Here is a 13536-nt window from a genome sequence, read left to right as displayed (position 1 = left end):
GTCACGTTTTCCTTACAACGGCGATTCCGCTGTAGTGTCACAGTTTGCTCCCTATCGCAGACACAGCGCGAGGCGTGAACGATTTCCGAGGAGGGCTCCAGCCTGAGGTGAGCGAGTCAGGGACAACCGGAAGTGATTACACAGGAACTTCCTGTTGTCAGGAAGTTGCAGAGGGAGGCTGAGCTGGAGGAGTGAGTACAGTGGGGGGGGAGTTGTCCTTTAAATGTGCAGCTAATAATGGTTAATGTGCAGTAGTATTTTATTTTTTTTGTATTTTATAATAATATACAAAGTAATATATAGTGTTTATAAAAAATATTGTGTATATACAGCACCAGGGGGAGGGGCCAAAGAGGAATAGCTGTCACTTGAGTGACAGCTCTGAGTTTCTGACGTCACATCCAAGATGGCGGCACCACTGGATTGGGAAGCTGGCATATATGTTTTTTTTTTTGGGGGGGGGGGGAGGACCCTTTCTTGATACAGTTCTGTTTTGTATAGAAGTCGGCAATAGGTTTTTTAATGGAATCGATCTTGTTGCTCAGGTTAGGATCGCTTCAGCACATGATCTTCACCGATGCCCCTTGTTGGTCAGTCATATAAGACCAGGACGCCACCCGGGCCAAGTGGTGCCCAGAAGATGTACAAAGACAGAGATGAGATACGAGAGCGATTAATCAACCTCACCCTGGAGATCCTTTATCTGCTGACCGGAGAGGTGAGGAGGATTCTGGGAGGTCACATGACATCACTCTTATCTCTATTAATAAAACACAGAGCTGACCGGAGAGGTGAGGAGGATTCTGGGAGGTCACATGACATCACTCTTATCTCTATTAATAAAACACGTACCAGACCAGAGAGGTGAGGAGTAAGGATGAGCTCCGGCGTGTTCGCATAGAACACGTGCAGAGAACGCCAGGAAGTTGGCACCAGCGCTGCGCTAATCACAGCCAGGCAGACATTTCCCGATCTCTGCAGCTGAGCATCGGACAATGTCTGCCTGGCTGTGATTAGCGCAGCGCGGGTGCCGACTTCCTGGCGGGCTCTGCACGTGTTCTATGCGAACACGCCGGAGCTCATCCTTAGTGAGGAGGATTCTGGGAGGTCACATGACATCACTCTTATCTCTATTAATAAAACACAGAGCTGACCGGAGAGGTGAGGAGGATTCTGGGAGGTCACATGACATCACTCTTATCTCTATTAATAAAACACAGAGCTGACCGGAGAGGTGAGGAGGATTCTGGGAGGTCACATGACATCACTCTCATCTCTATTAATAAAACACAGACCTGACCGGAGAGGTGAGGAGGATTCTGGGAGGTCACATGACATCACTCTTATCTCTATTAATAAAACGCAGACCTGACCGGAGAGGTGAGGAGGATTCTGGGAGGTCACATGACATCACTCTTCTCTCTATTAATAAAACACAGACCTGACCGGAGAGGTGAGGAGGATTCTGGGAGGTCACGTGACATCACTCTTAGCTCTATTAACCACTTCCGGACCGCCGCATGTACATTTACGTCGGCAGAATGGCACGGACAGGCACATCTACGTGCCTGCCTAGACGTGGGTCAGGGGTCCGATCGGGACCCCCCCCCCCCCCCCCGGTACATGCGGCGGTTCCCGTGGCTGTCCGAGCGATCCGGAACGAGGGGGCGGCTGTTCGTTTTTGTCCGCCCCCTCCGGATCGCTCTGAACCAATCCGCGCGCTCCCCCAGCGTGTCACCTCCTCCTCCTGTGTAAACACTGGAAGAGGGAAGTGATGTGATCTCTCCTCTCGGCAGTATTTCAGATGACATCACTCTTAGCTCTAATAATAAAACACAGACCTGACCGGAGAGGTGAGGAGGATTCTGAGAGGTCCAGTCAGGTCTGTGTTTTATTATTAGAGGTAAGAGTGATGTCATGTGACCTCCCAGAATCCTCCTCACCTCTCCGGTCAGGTCACTCTTATTAATATTAATGAAACACAGACCTGACCGGAGAGGTGAGGAGGATTCTGGGAGGTCACATGACATCACTCTTATCACTATTAATAAAACACAGACCTGTCCGGAGAGGTGAGATGTTGCATGGGGCAGGTAGTCATGTTTCTGTAACACATGTATATTTCATTACATAGGATTATGGACCCATGAAGAAATCAGATGATCACGTGACATCAAGCAACTGTCTACATGTGTCCAAAGGATGGACCAGGAGCCCCATCATGGAGCTTCCATTTCCCTCCCTGACATGCGAAAGGAGCAACAAAAAGATTCTAGAAGTCGCCCAGAAGATCATTGATCTGCTGACAGGAGAGGTGAGCGGTGCCGGGAATTCTGGGACATTATCCAGTAACAGACAAGGGATGTGTCTGGATGGTGACGGTATCATTGTGTGTGTCAGGTTCCTATAAGGTGTCAGGATGTCACTGTCTATTTCTCCATGGAGGAGTGGGAGTATATAGAAGGACACAAGGATCTCTACAAGGACATCATGATGGAGAGCCGGCCGCCTCTCACATCACCAGGTACGGTTTGGTCAAGGTAAAATGGATTTTGAAGGCAACACATTTATAATACATGTATTATGGTGATGGTGCTGAAAGAGGAAAATAATGATGGGACATCTAAAGTTTCCGGTAAAATTGGAGGAATTCTAATTCATTTTTTTTTTATTAACAGGTTCAAGTAGAGATGACAAAGCCAAACCTACGTCTGATTATCTTGAAAAGAAACCCATGGAATGTGAAAAACATCTACTACAGAACTCTGCAGATTGTTCTATGACTACAATTACTCCTATGGAGGAGGAAATTGTGTCAAGTGAGGAACATCTGCTGCACTTTGGTTCTTCTACACAATCCAGTCACACGGGTCCCATACTGACTCCTATTAAGGACGAGGTCCTCTCACTGGAAAAAGGAGAATGCTCCCCAAATCCCAACACTTCTACACCCCCACATCAGACACAATGCCCTTCCACTCAGATTAAGGATCCCCTCTCACCTAGAAAACATTTCCCAGACTCTTATGTCTCCACACATTTACATCAGATACAATCTGCTGAGGTGAAGGACCAATCCCTCTCACACAAAGGAGCTTCTGAAACATCTACTCCCACTTATCACATTAAGGAAGAACACCTTTCAGGAGATGAAGAAGATTTCACAGTCACCACATTTATTGTGGAAGATACACAGTGCACATCTGATAGCAAAGACTTGGGGGACATTGATCCAAGTCTTCAGACCCAAAGGAACGGAGTCATCTGTTCTTTGTGCGGGAAGTCCTTTCGCTATAAAGTAGAGCTTCTGGCCCATCATCGAGTCCACACGGGAGAGAAGCCGTTCCAGTGCTCTGAGTGTGCAAAGTGTTTTTCCTCCAAGTCCAACCTCATCACCCACCGCCGGAGCCACACTGGGGAAAGACCTTACTCCTGTGAAGAGTGCGGGAAGTGTTTCATCAGCAGCTCCAACCTCATCATCCACCGGAGGATTCACACGGGGCAGAAGCCGTACTCCTGTTCGGTGTGCGGGAAGACCTTCAACAACAGTTCCTACCTCAGCCGGCACGAGAGAGCTCACAGCAAGGAGACAGAGTATTCATGTTCGGTGTGCGGGAAGTGCTTCAAGTACGGGACGTCCTTTGAGAAACACAAAAGGAGCCACGGGGAAAATAAGCCATTCTCCTGCCCCGATTGTGGCAAGTGTTTTTCCCGAAGCTCTATTCTCGCCGTCCACCAAAGGACTCACACAGGGGAAAGGCCATTCACCTGCCATGTTTGTGGGAAAGGCTTCGTTGTCCGGTCGCACCTCGTTGTCCATGAGCGCATCCACTCGGGAGAGAAGCCCTACTCTTGCTCGACCTGCGAGAAGTCTTTCGTGAGCTCCTCAGAGCTAAGGATACACCAGAAATATCACATGGAGGAGAAGCCATTTTCCTGCCCCATCTGTGGCAAAGGCTTCGTTTGCAATTCGGCTCTGATCCGGCATGAGAGGGTTCACACGAGAGAGACTCCATTTTCCTGCTCTGTGTGTGGAAGGAGTTACAGGAATAAGTCAGACTTTCTCAAACATTCGAGGACTCATGGGGATACCATCATGTTACAGGGAACATGAAAAGCTTTTGTAGGCGATGAATCTTTCAACAACGTTCGTAAACCCCTTTGAGGAAATCCCCTTGTTCTTTGAGTCTAACTTCACCAACGTTGGTAAACCACCCAGCAGAAAGCCTCGTTCCTTGAGTCTAACTTCATCGATTTGGAAAACCACTCGGAGGAAAGCCCCGCTCCTTGAGTCTAACTTCACCAACGTTGGTAAACTACTTGGAGGAAAGCCCCGTTCCTTGAGTCTAACTTCACCAACGTTGGTAAACTACTTGGAGGAAAGCCAGTTTCTTGAGTCTAACTGCCCCAACGTTGGTAAACCACTCGGAGGAAAGCCCGTTTCTTGAGTCCAACTTCACCAACGTTGGTAAACCACTCGGAGGAAAGCCGTTTCTTGAGTCTAACTGCCCCAACGTTGGTAAACCACTCGGAGGAAAGCCGTTTCTTGAGTCTAACTGCCCCAACGTTGGTAAACCACTCGGAGGAAAGCCGTTTCTTGAGTCTAACTGCCCCAACGTTGGTAAACCACTCGGAGGAAAGCCCGTTTCTTGAGTCTAACTTCACCAACGTTGGTAAACCACTCGGAGGAAAGTCAGTTTCTTGAGTCCAACTTCACCAACTTTGGTAAACTACTTAGAGGAAACCCCCCCCCCCCCCCATTCCTTCACTCTAACAAAAGTTCAGCCTTTTCAAGTGAACCTAGAAGATGACCACTTCTGCCATGTGGGGAGGCTCAAAATATAGTATTAGCCTAGTTTACAGGCCCGGCTTATGGCAAACTAAAGTTGGTTGGTGGAATTACAAGTTCTTCTTCTTTAGTCCTCAGGAACTATAGTTTGTAAAATAATCCCTTTTGGAACACGTTCCCCGCCCACTGAGCCAAAAATTAAGGAATATTATATATATATATATTTTTGGAAACGTGATGGATTGAGACGTGAATTCCTTCTGTTCTAACAAAGCTTGATAAAATTATTGTAGGGTATAGAGTTTAGCAAAATCGAAATTACATGGCGGGAGAGCTGGGGAAAAAATCGGTTTAAAATCTGAATCGAGTTGCAAGGGCAAATTGATTCAGATTTTGACCGAATCGATTTTTCTTTTTTCATAGGACTGGCGCTCCACGGACTAGGCCGAAAGCCGCGGCCCTGGGAAAAGGGTGCGAGGACAGACGGCACGGACTAGGCCGAAGCCGCGGCCTTTTCCCAGGATCGCGGCGAGCTGTGTGCAGGATTTTTTAGGCAAGGCCGTGGCTTCAGCCTAGTCCGCAGGTCTTTTCCCAGGATTGCGGTGGACTAGGCCTCGCCTAAAAACTCCTGCCGGCGCGGTAACCATCAGGAAAAAAACTTGATTCGAACCGTGAATCAAGTTTTTTTTTTTTTTTTTTTTTTTTGCCCAAAATCGCCCAGCCCTAGGGAGAGCCATGGAGCCCGAAACCGATAGGAGGGGCTACCTATCATGCAGCACTGTGATTAGCTACACAGTGATGATGTCATGGGGAGCTCATCCCACCGGTTCCCAATCATCAGTAGTTGACCATGAGCTATCAGTGAAAGCTCATTTAGAGTTCTGTGGGCTCTGAATGAGTGCCCCTCCCCCCTAAAAAATAACACAGCGACACATATATGTGGCACATTGGTGGTTTTAAAGGCAGAAGTTTTTTTTTTTACCTGCAGCCGCCCCCCAATACTTACCTGAGCCCCATGGCGATCCAGCGATGTGCATGAGTGCCTCGGATCTCTGGGGACTCTCCCTCCTTGTTGGCTGAGACCGCATCGGGAGCCACTAAGGAGCGAGAGAGAGGGGATGGGGCTGAGCCGTGGCTGTGTGTGTGTGTGTGGACATGTAGAGCGGTGGCTCGGGAGTAAGCCTGCTTGGGTGGGAGGGGCCAGGAGCGCCGGCGAGGGACCCGAGTAGAGGAGGCTCTGGGCTGCTCTGTGCAAAATAACTGCAGGTAATTATGTTTGTTATTTAAAAACAAAACATTGCCTTTATTATCACTTTAAGGCCCAACTCCATGACTAAGCCCCGCGGGCAGGGTGAAACGCGTCAAAGGGAATAGCCAGGACCAGGCCGGGCTGCTTCTGCTATAGTGATTGTCGGGTCCTGATGGTGTGTGGCACTCGTGGGTTGTTTCTTTCCTCTATACCAGTGGTCTCCAAACTGCGGCCCGGGGGCCAGATGTGGCCCTTTGCTTGATTTTATCCGGCCCTTGGGGTGCTTTTTTATTCATTGGCACCAATGATGGGGCAGAATTCCTCCCAATGATGGGGCACTATTCCTCCCAATGACACCAATGATGGGGCAGAATTCCTCCCAATGATGGGGCAGAATTCCTCCCAATAATAGAGCAGAATTCCTCCCAATGACACCGATGATGGGGCAGAATTCCTCCCAATGACACCGATGATGGGGCAGAATTCCTCCCAATGACGGGGGATTTTATACTCCTGATGGCCACAGTCCGGCCCCCTTAAAGTCTGGAGGACAGTAATTCGGCCCTTTGTGTAGAAAGTTTGGAGACCCCTGCTCTATACCACTTGCTGTGCTGCCACATATATGAGTTAGGCCAGTGATGGCGAACCTTGGCACTCCAGATGTTTTGGAACTACACCTCCCCTTGGTGCTCAACTACACTGCAAAGTGCATGAGGATCATGGGAAATGTAGTTCCAAAACGTCTGGGGTGGCGAGGTTCGCCATCACTGAGTTGGGCTGTCCTATAGGGATAAAGTGCACTGCATGAACTTCTAGATAAAGAAGGGGGATATCACATAGATATAATGGGATGGGATGTACGTCTTGCTGGCAGCGTTTATAGTGAATGGTTTCCCTTCAGCGAAAGGTTGGTAGTGGGTACGCAAGCAGTAAAGCAAGTTTTTTGTTGGGCTCTAATTGGCGAATATCTATTTTAGTAAGAAAATGTAATAAAAGCAATAAAAACACACTCAGTGTCTGGTGTCCTTATTCATCATTGATTTAAACCTGCATTTAAATGTTCTCCATGTCCCCTTTTTTTCGAGGTGGCCCCCTCACTTCCTGTCTAAGTAACAGGAAGTAAGTGACTGGTCACTTGGACAGAAAGTAAGGAGAAGTCTACTCTATGGGGGGCACAGCAGTAAAAATATAATGGATGTTTGGAGCCTGCCCCGCTATAATAAAAAAATACACTATTGCCAAAAGTATTGCCTTTACACACACACATGAACTTTAATGGCATCCCAGCCTAAGACCCCTTTCACACGTGCGGACCGTGGGCCAGATCCACAAAGATCTGCCTATCTTTAGGCAGGCGTAGCGTATCTAAGATACACTACGCCGCCATAACTTACATCGTAGTTTCCGTATCCTGAAAGAATTTGCGCCGTAAGTTACAGAGGCGTAGTGTAACTGTGTCGGCGTAAGGGCGCGTAATTAAAATGGATAAGATGTGGGCGTGTTTTATGTTAATTCTACTTGACCCCAGGTAAATGACGTTTTTTTGGGGGTATCCCAGTGCGCATGCTCGAAATCACGTCGCAAATAGTCAATGCTTTCGACGTGAATGTAATTTACGCAAAGCCCTATTCGCGAACGTTTTACGCAAACGACGGAAAATTTTACGCTGGCCCGACGTCCATACTTAACATTGCATATGCCTCATAGACCCAGGGGTAACGTTACGCCCAAAAAAGCCTTACGTAAACGGAAAAAAATGCGCCGGCCGGACGTACGTTCTGAGAATCGGCGTATCTAGCTAATTTGCATACTCTACGCGGAAATCAACGGAAGTGCCACCTAGCGGCCAGCATAAATATGCACCTAAGATCCGACGGCGTACTAAGACTTACGTCAGTCGGATCTAGCCCCCATTTAGGCGTATCTTGTTTTGTGGATACAAAACAAAGATACGACGGCGCATCGTAGAACTTACGCGGCGTATCAATAGATACGCCGCCGTAACTTCTTTGTGGATCTGGCCCCGTATGTCCGCATTTTCATCCATCCGTTTGCGGATGAAAAACGGGACATACATTGGTCCCTATGTGATTGCGGGTGTCAGCGGATGAACATCCGCTGTCACCTGTAATCACCCGCCTCCGCAAAGCTCCGATTTTGCAGACGGAAGAAAATCCTATTTTTTCTTCCGTCTGCGGATCGGATGAACACGGACATACGGTCCGTGTTCATCTGATCCCCCCCATAGGGGAGAGCGGAGAAAAGACAGGGCGGTCCCTGCACAGTGTGCGGGGACCGCCCTGTCAGTCGACAGCTCAGCGGGGGTATTTTACGGAGGATACCCGCTGAGCTGACGGACACACGGAGGCGGATCATTACTGATCCGCCCCGTGTGAAAGGGCCATTAGTCCATAGGGTTCAATATTGAGTTGGCCCCGCCCTTTGCAGCTATAACAGCTTCAGCTCTTCTGGGAAGGCCGTCCACAAGGTTTAGGAGTGTGTCTATGGGAATGTTTGACCGTTCTCCCAGAAGCGCACTTGTGAGGTCAGGCACTCACAGTCTCCGCTCTAATTCATCTCAAAGGTGTTCTGTCGGGTTGAGGTCAGGACTCTGTGCAGGCCAGTCAAGGTCCTCCACCCTAAACTCGCTCATTCATGTCTTTCTGGACCTTGCTTTGTGCTCTGGTGCCCAGTCATGTTGGAACAGGAAGGGGCCGTCCCCAAACTGTTCCCACAAAGTTGAGAGCATGAAATTGTCCACGCCTTAAGATTTCCCTTCACTGCAACTAAGGGGCAAAGCCCAACCCCTGAAAAACAACCCCACACCATAATCTCCCCCCCTCCACCAAATCATTTGGACCAGTGCTCAAAGCAAGGTCCATAAAGACATGGATGGGCGTGTTTGGGGTGGAGGAACTTGACTGGCCTGCACAGAGTCCCGGCCTCAACCCGAATAGAACACCTTTGAAATAAATTAGAGCAGAGACTGTGAGCCAGGCCTTCTCGTCCAACATCAGTGCCTGACCTCACAAATGTGCTTCTGGAAGAATGGTCAAACATTCCCATAGACCAGTGTTTCTCAACTCCAGTCCTCAAGGCGCCCCAACAGGTCATGTTTTCAGACCTTCCATTATTTAGCACAGGTGATTTGATCAGTTTCACTGCCTTAGTAACTCCCACAGCCAATTCATCTGAGGGAAATCCTGAAAACATGACCTGTTGGGGGCACCTTGAGGACTGGAGTTGGGACACCCTCCTAAACCCTGTGGACAGCCTTCCTAAAAGAGTTAAAGCTGTTATTGCGGCAAAGGGCAGGGCCAACTCAATATTGAACCCAACGGACTAAGACTGGGAGGCCATTAAAAGTTCATGTGCGTGTAAAGGCAGGCGTCCCAATACTTTTGGTAATATAGTGTATATTATTAAAGCGATAATAAAGGTTCAAATAAAAAACATCAAACATGTCATACTTATCTCCGCTGTGCAGTTAATTTTGCCCAGAGTGGCCCAGAACGCAGTCTTCTGGGGTCCCCCTGGCGGCTCCTCAGCGCATCAGATAACCCCCTAGGAGAAACGCTCTCCCTTTACCTTGCGGTGCGCTCCCGTGTCCAGCATTTGGCGTCCATAGCCGCCAAATGCAGGACTCGCCCGTGCCCCCCAGGTCATTGGATTTGATTGACAGCAGCGGGAGCCAATGGCTGCGCTGCTATCAATCTATCCAATCAGGAGCCGAGAACCCCAGGCAGAGAGACGGTGCGTCCTAGGATGGAAAAACAGGAGGGTTTACAACCCCTTTAATGATGTGTCCCTGCTGCGGAGCCTTTCCTTAAAGCTTTAGTCTTGCACTGTTGTACAGGCTCCTCTCCAGAACTGAAATGGCTTACTCTGATTTCACTGCACACTGTGAGCTTCTTACTATTTGCATTAGAAGCTTCAGCAAGTCAGATAGAACCAGTCTGATTTACTGGCTGGAGGACATCCAGCACTATTTAGCCCTTTCCTCCCCAGTTTGACAGTCCCAGGCCTGCCTCTTCTATTTATGGAAGCCCAGCATCACATGTGGGTGTTACCTAGGGCATACTGCACCCAAATACAGCCTGTCTAAGAACGCCCGCTCCTCCAGGTTTCCGGAGAGTCTTAGAAATACTCGGGGACAGCTCAGCTGATCTCAGAAAGCTTCAGAAACACTCAGGAACGGAGTATTTCCGAACCATTCCAAGTGTCACCGGCACCTCTGGCCAAATGCGGTACGGCACACCCCATTAGCTTGAAGTCTGCTCGTCTTGCGAGACAACACTCACAAAGTCTGATTTTTTTTTTAAAAAGTTGCTCGTTAACCGCGTTACTCGTAAACCAAGGTTCCACTGTACTGCATGTTCTTATGACAGGTTCCCTTTAAAAGCCTAAGCTAAAGGGGGTCTATTAATAAAACGTTCGTTGGATGAACGTCACAAGCATTCATACAAGGCGCATGAATTTTCTCTGTATTTTTTCTGAGCTATGACTAAGCATCTATCCATGATGTGAAACATGTTAGCTTTTTTGTCCCCTATGTCCACCTTCTACCATTGATTGCAGCGTTGCATGAATTTTTGGATGTTATACAGCTTTGGATTTTATCCTTTGTTCATTTTGTTTCAATAAATCGCCTATCAGAGTGCGCCAGTCCAGGAACATTTCTTTTTTCCACGGATCAGCGCAGAGTCTGCCCCTGTCCGTACTACAGGGCGGGAGCACAGCATAGGTCGCAGGGCTTGGAGCGGTAGTCTTTTCCATTATTTTTTCTAATGCTATGACCTCCTATGATTGTTAGCTTCCAAAATGGAACCTCGGATTGCGAGTAACGCGGTTAACTCGTTTGCGAGTGTTGTCTCGCAACACGAGCAGGATTCAGGCCAAAGCGGTGTGAAGTACCGTGTTTGGCCTGTGGCGGGGGGGGGGGGCGCCGCAGCCGATCGTAGCCGTTGGGAAAGACTCAGAAATACTACGTTCCCAAGTTTTTCCGAGGTCAGCCAAGCTGTCCTCGGGCCTTTCTGGCTGTTTCCAAGGCTCTCTGGCGCCCCCCACCTCTGGCCGAATGCGGTATTGCATGTCATTGAAGTCAATGCGGAACTGGGGAAACTTGCTTTGATATTTTGGGTTACGAGCATTCTCCTGGAACAGATTATGCTCGTAATCCGAGGTTCCACTGTACTTTTCTGAAATACCTCAATCAGAAAATGTAATGCATTTTGGCCGCTAGATGGAGCCAATGATCATAGGAAGAAAAAATATACAGGAAAGAATTGTGAAGCCTGGGTGAAAGCTTGTAATAGTCATCCAAGGCATGTTATAAAAGTCGAGATATATGTATGTAAAACAACTAAGAATTAAAAACGACAAATTGTTCATTTCATATCTTTTTTTTTAATAATATTAAAATTGGTATCGCCATCATATGGTCGACTTCCAAACTGCATTTTAGCCAAGTGTGCGAAAGTAGTAAAAGATAATTTACTATTAAAATATATCAGTAAGAACAAAGAGATTTAAAAAAAACTTTTCACTTTCTGTTTCAGCAGTACAATGTTATTTCTATGTTGTATACAGGCATACCCCGCTTTAAGTACACTCACTTTACATACACTCGCGAGTAAGTAGTTGCCTTTTAGGTGTTATTTAAAGGACAACGCCACCAAAAAGAAAAACTTTTTGTGCTCTGCGTGGTTTGTTGGCAAGTTCAAACTTATTCTGGCTCCGAATTACTTCTCACGATCAGTGTTGAAATATCCCCACCAGAACTCCCTTTTTTTCTTCTTAAAGGCTAAGTCCACCTTTAGAACCATGCTACAACCATATTTAGGGTGTAACTTGGCACGTCATAGCAAAAAAATGCACTTGAACTCTTACCAGAACTGTAGGGCGATTCTTGTGCCTCATTCTGTTATTTTCTTAAATTAGTGTGGCTGTGCGTGGTTCCAGGATCCATATGATGTAATTACTAGACATGTGCATTCGTTTTTGTCCGAATGCATTTTCGTCCGAATTTCGGGTATTTTCGTTATCGTTTTAACAAATGATAACGAAAGCACAGAAAACGAAAACCGAAAGATCCGACATAAACAAATGCTTTATTTTCGTTTTCGTTGCGGTCGATTGCGCCTAACCTTAACTCTATTAGTCCAATATTATTCTACATAAAGAGAAAAGATTCGACATAAAGAAAAAAGATTCGACATTATAGACATGAAGAAGATTCGACATAAAGAAAAAAGATTCGACATTATAGAGACATGAAGAAGATTCGACATAGAGAAAAAAGATTCGACATTATAGAGACATGAAGAAGATTCGACATAGAGAAAAAAGATTCGACATTATAGAGACATGAAGAGTCGACATAGAGAGAAAAGATTTGACATAGAGAGAAAAGATTCGACAGAGAGAAAAGATTCGACATAGAGAGAAAAGATTCGACATAGAGAGAAAAGATTCGACATAGAGAGAAAAGATTCGACAGAGAGAAAAGATTCGACATAGAGAGAAAAGAGGAGTCGACATAGAGAGAAAAGATTCGACATGGAGAGAAAAGATTTGACATAGAGAGAAAAGAGGAGTCGACATAGAGAGACATGAAGAATCAAATTTTTTTTATCTTTTTTTAAAGATTCTGTCGAATCTTCTTTTTTTTATTTTTTTATTGTTCTTCTTCTTAGAACATTCGACAGACACCATGAGCCTTCAATGACAGATTCGACCTTAACTGTGCCTAACCTTAACTCTAGAAGTCCAATATTATTCTACATAAAGAGAAAAGATTCGACATAGAGAGAAAAGATTCGACATAGAGAGACATGGAGAGTTGAAAAATTCTTTTTTTTTTAAAGATGCTGTCGAATTTATTTATTTTTTCTTCTTCTTATAACATTCGACAGACACCATAAGCCTTCAATGACAGGTTCGACCTTAATTTGGATTTTCGGACGAATGCATTTTTTTTACAAAAAACAAAATAAATAAGAACGAATTTCGGGAATAACTAAATAAATGTATTTTTCGGACGAAAACGAAATTACGAAACAAAATATTTCAGTGTGCCCATGTCTAGTAATTACTGCAATTCCCATCTTGCCCGCATTCTCCACCATTTGATGACATAAGCCCCTTTGTGCATGTGCCCTTTGATTGGGCGGGAGTGACAACTTTCTTCTGGGTGTGGATCAAACTTCATCCCTATTCAAAATCTGGCTGTCAATATCCCCCCAGTGTGTCTAGGGTGGATGAGCACAGCTGGGTGCATTAGTGTGGTGACGTAGAACATATTTGTAGTTCAGCCATCCTCCCTCCTCTCCTATAGCTAAAGGTCTATCCCTTGGTACAGACCTGAGCCTCAAGTACACTATATTACCAAAAGTATTGGGGCGTCTGCCTTTACACGCACATGAATTTTAATGGCATTCCAGTCTTAGTACGTAGTGTTTAATATTGAGTTGGCCTACCCTTTGCGGCTATAACAGCT

At 46.5% G+C, this 13536-nt stretch overlaps 1 protein-coding gene across 1 annotated transcript; it reads left to right on the top strand.

Annotated features, from left to right (window-relative positions):
- The first annotated feature begins 34 nt into the window (after window positions 1–34).
- LOC120909362 (oocyte zinc finger protein XlCOF22-like) lies at window positions 35–5412 on the top strand. The gene is made up of 5 exons (XM_040321117.1): window positions 35–191; window positions 546–718; window positions 2135–2314; window positions 2401–2524; window positions 2679–5412. Exons 2-5 carry the CDS (start codon window positions 578–580, stop codon window positions 4112–4114), a joined length of 1881 nt encoding a protein of 626 aa, XP_040177051.1. The 5' UTR covers window positions 35–191; window positions 546–577; the 3' UTR covers window positions 4115–5412.
- The last annotated feature ends 8124 nt before the right edge of the window (window positions 5413–13536 follow it).

This window comes from Rana temporaria, chromosome 8 (assembly GCF_905171775.1).
Source record: "Rana temporaria chromosome 8, aRanTem1.1, whole genome shotgun sequence".
Classification (NCBI taxonomy): domain Eukaryota; kingdom Metazoa; phylum Chordata; class Amphibia; order Anura; family Ranidae; genus Rana; species Rana temporaria.
Note: the sequence above shows the minus strand (reverse complement) of the source record. Positions and strands in the feature narration are given on the sequence as shown.

Bases quoted from the DNA above. Each gene is read 5' to 3' on its own strand.
- LOC120909362 (XM_040321117.1), top strand. From the start codon at position 578: ATGCCCCTTGTTGGTCAGTCATATAAGACCAGGACGCCACCCGGGCCA. The intron at 719-2,134 runs GTGAGGAGGATT...TTCATTACATAG, and splicing joins TTTATCTGCTGACCGGAGAG to GATTATGGACCCATGAAGAA. The intron at 2,525-2,678 runs GTACGGTTTGGT...TTTTATTAACAG, and splicing joins GCCGCCTCTCACATCACCAG to GTTCAAGTAGAGATGACAAA.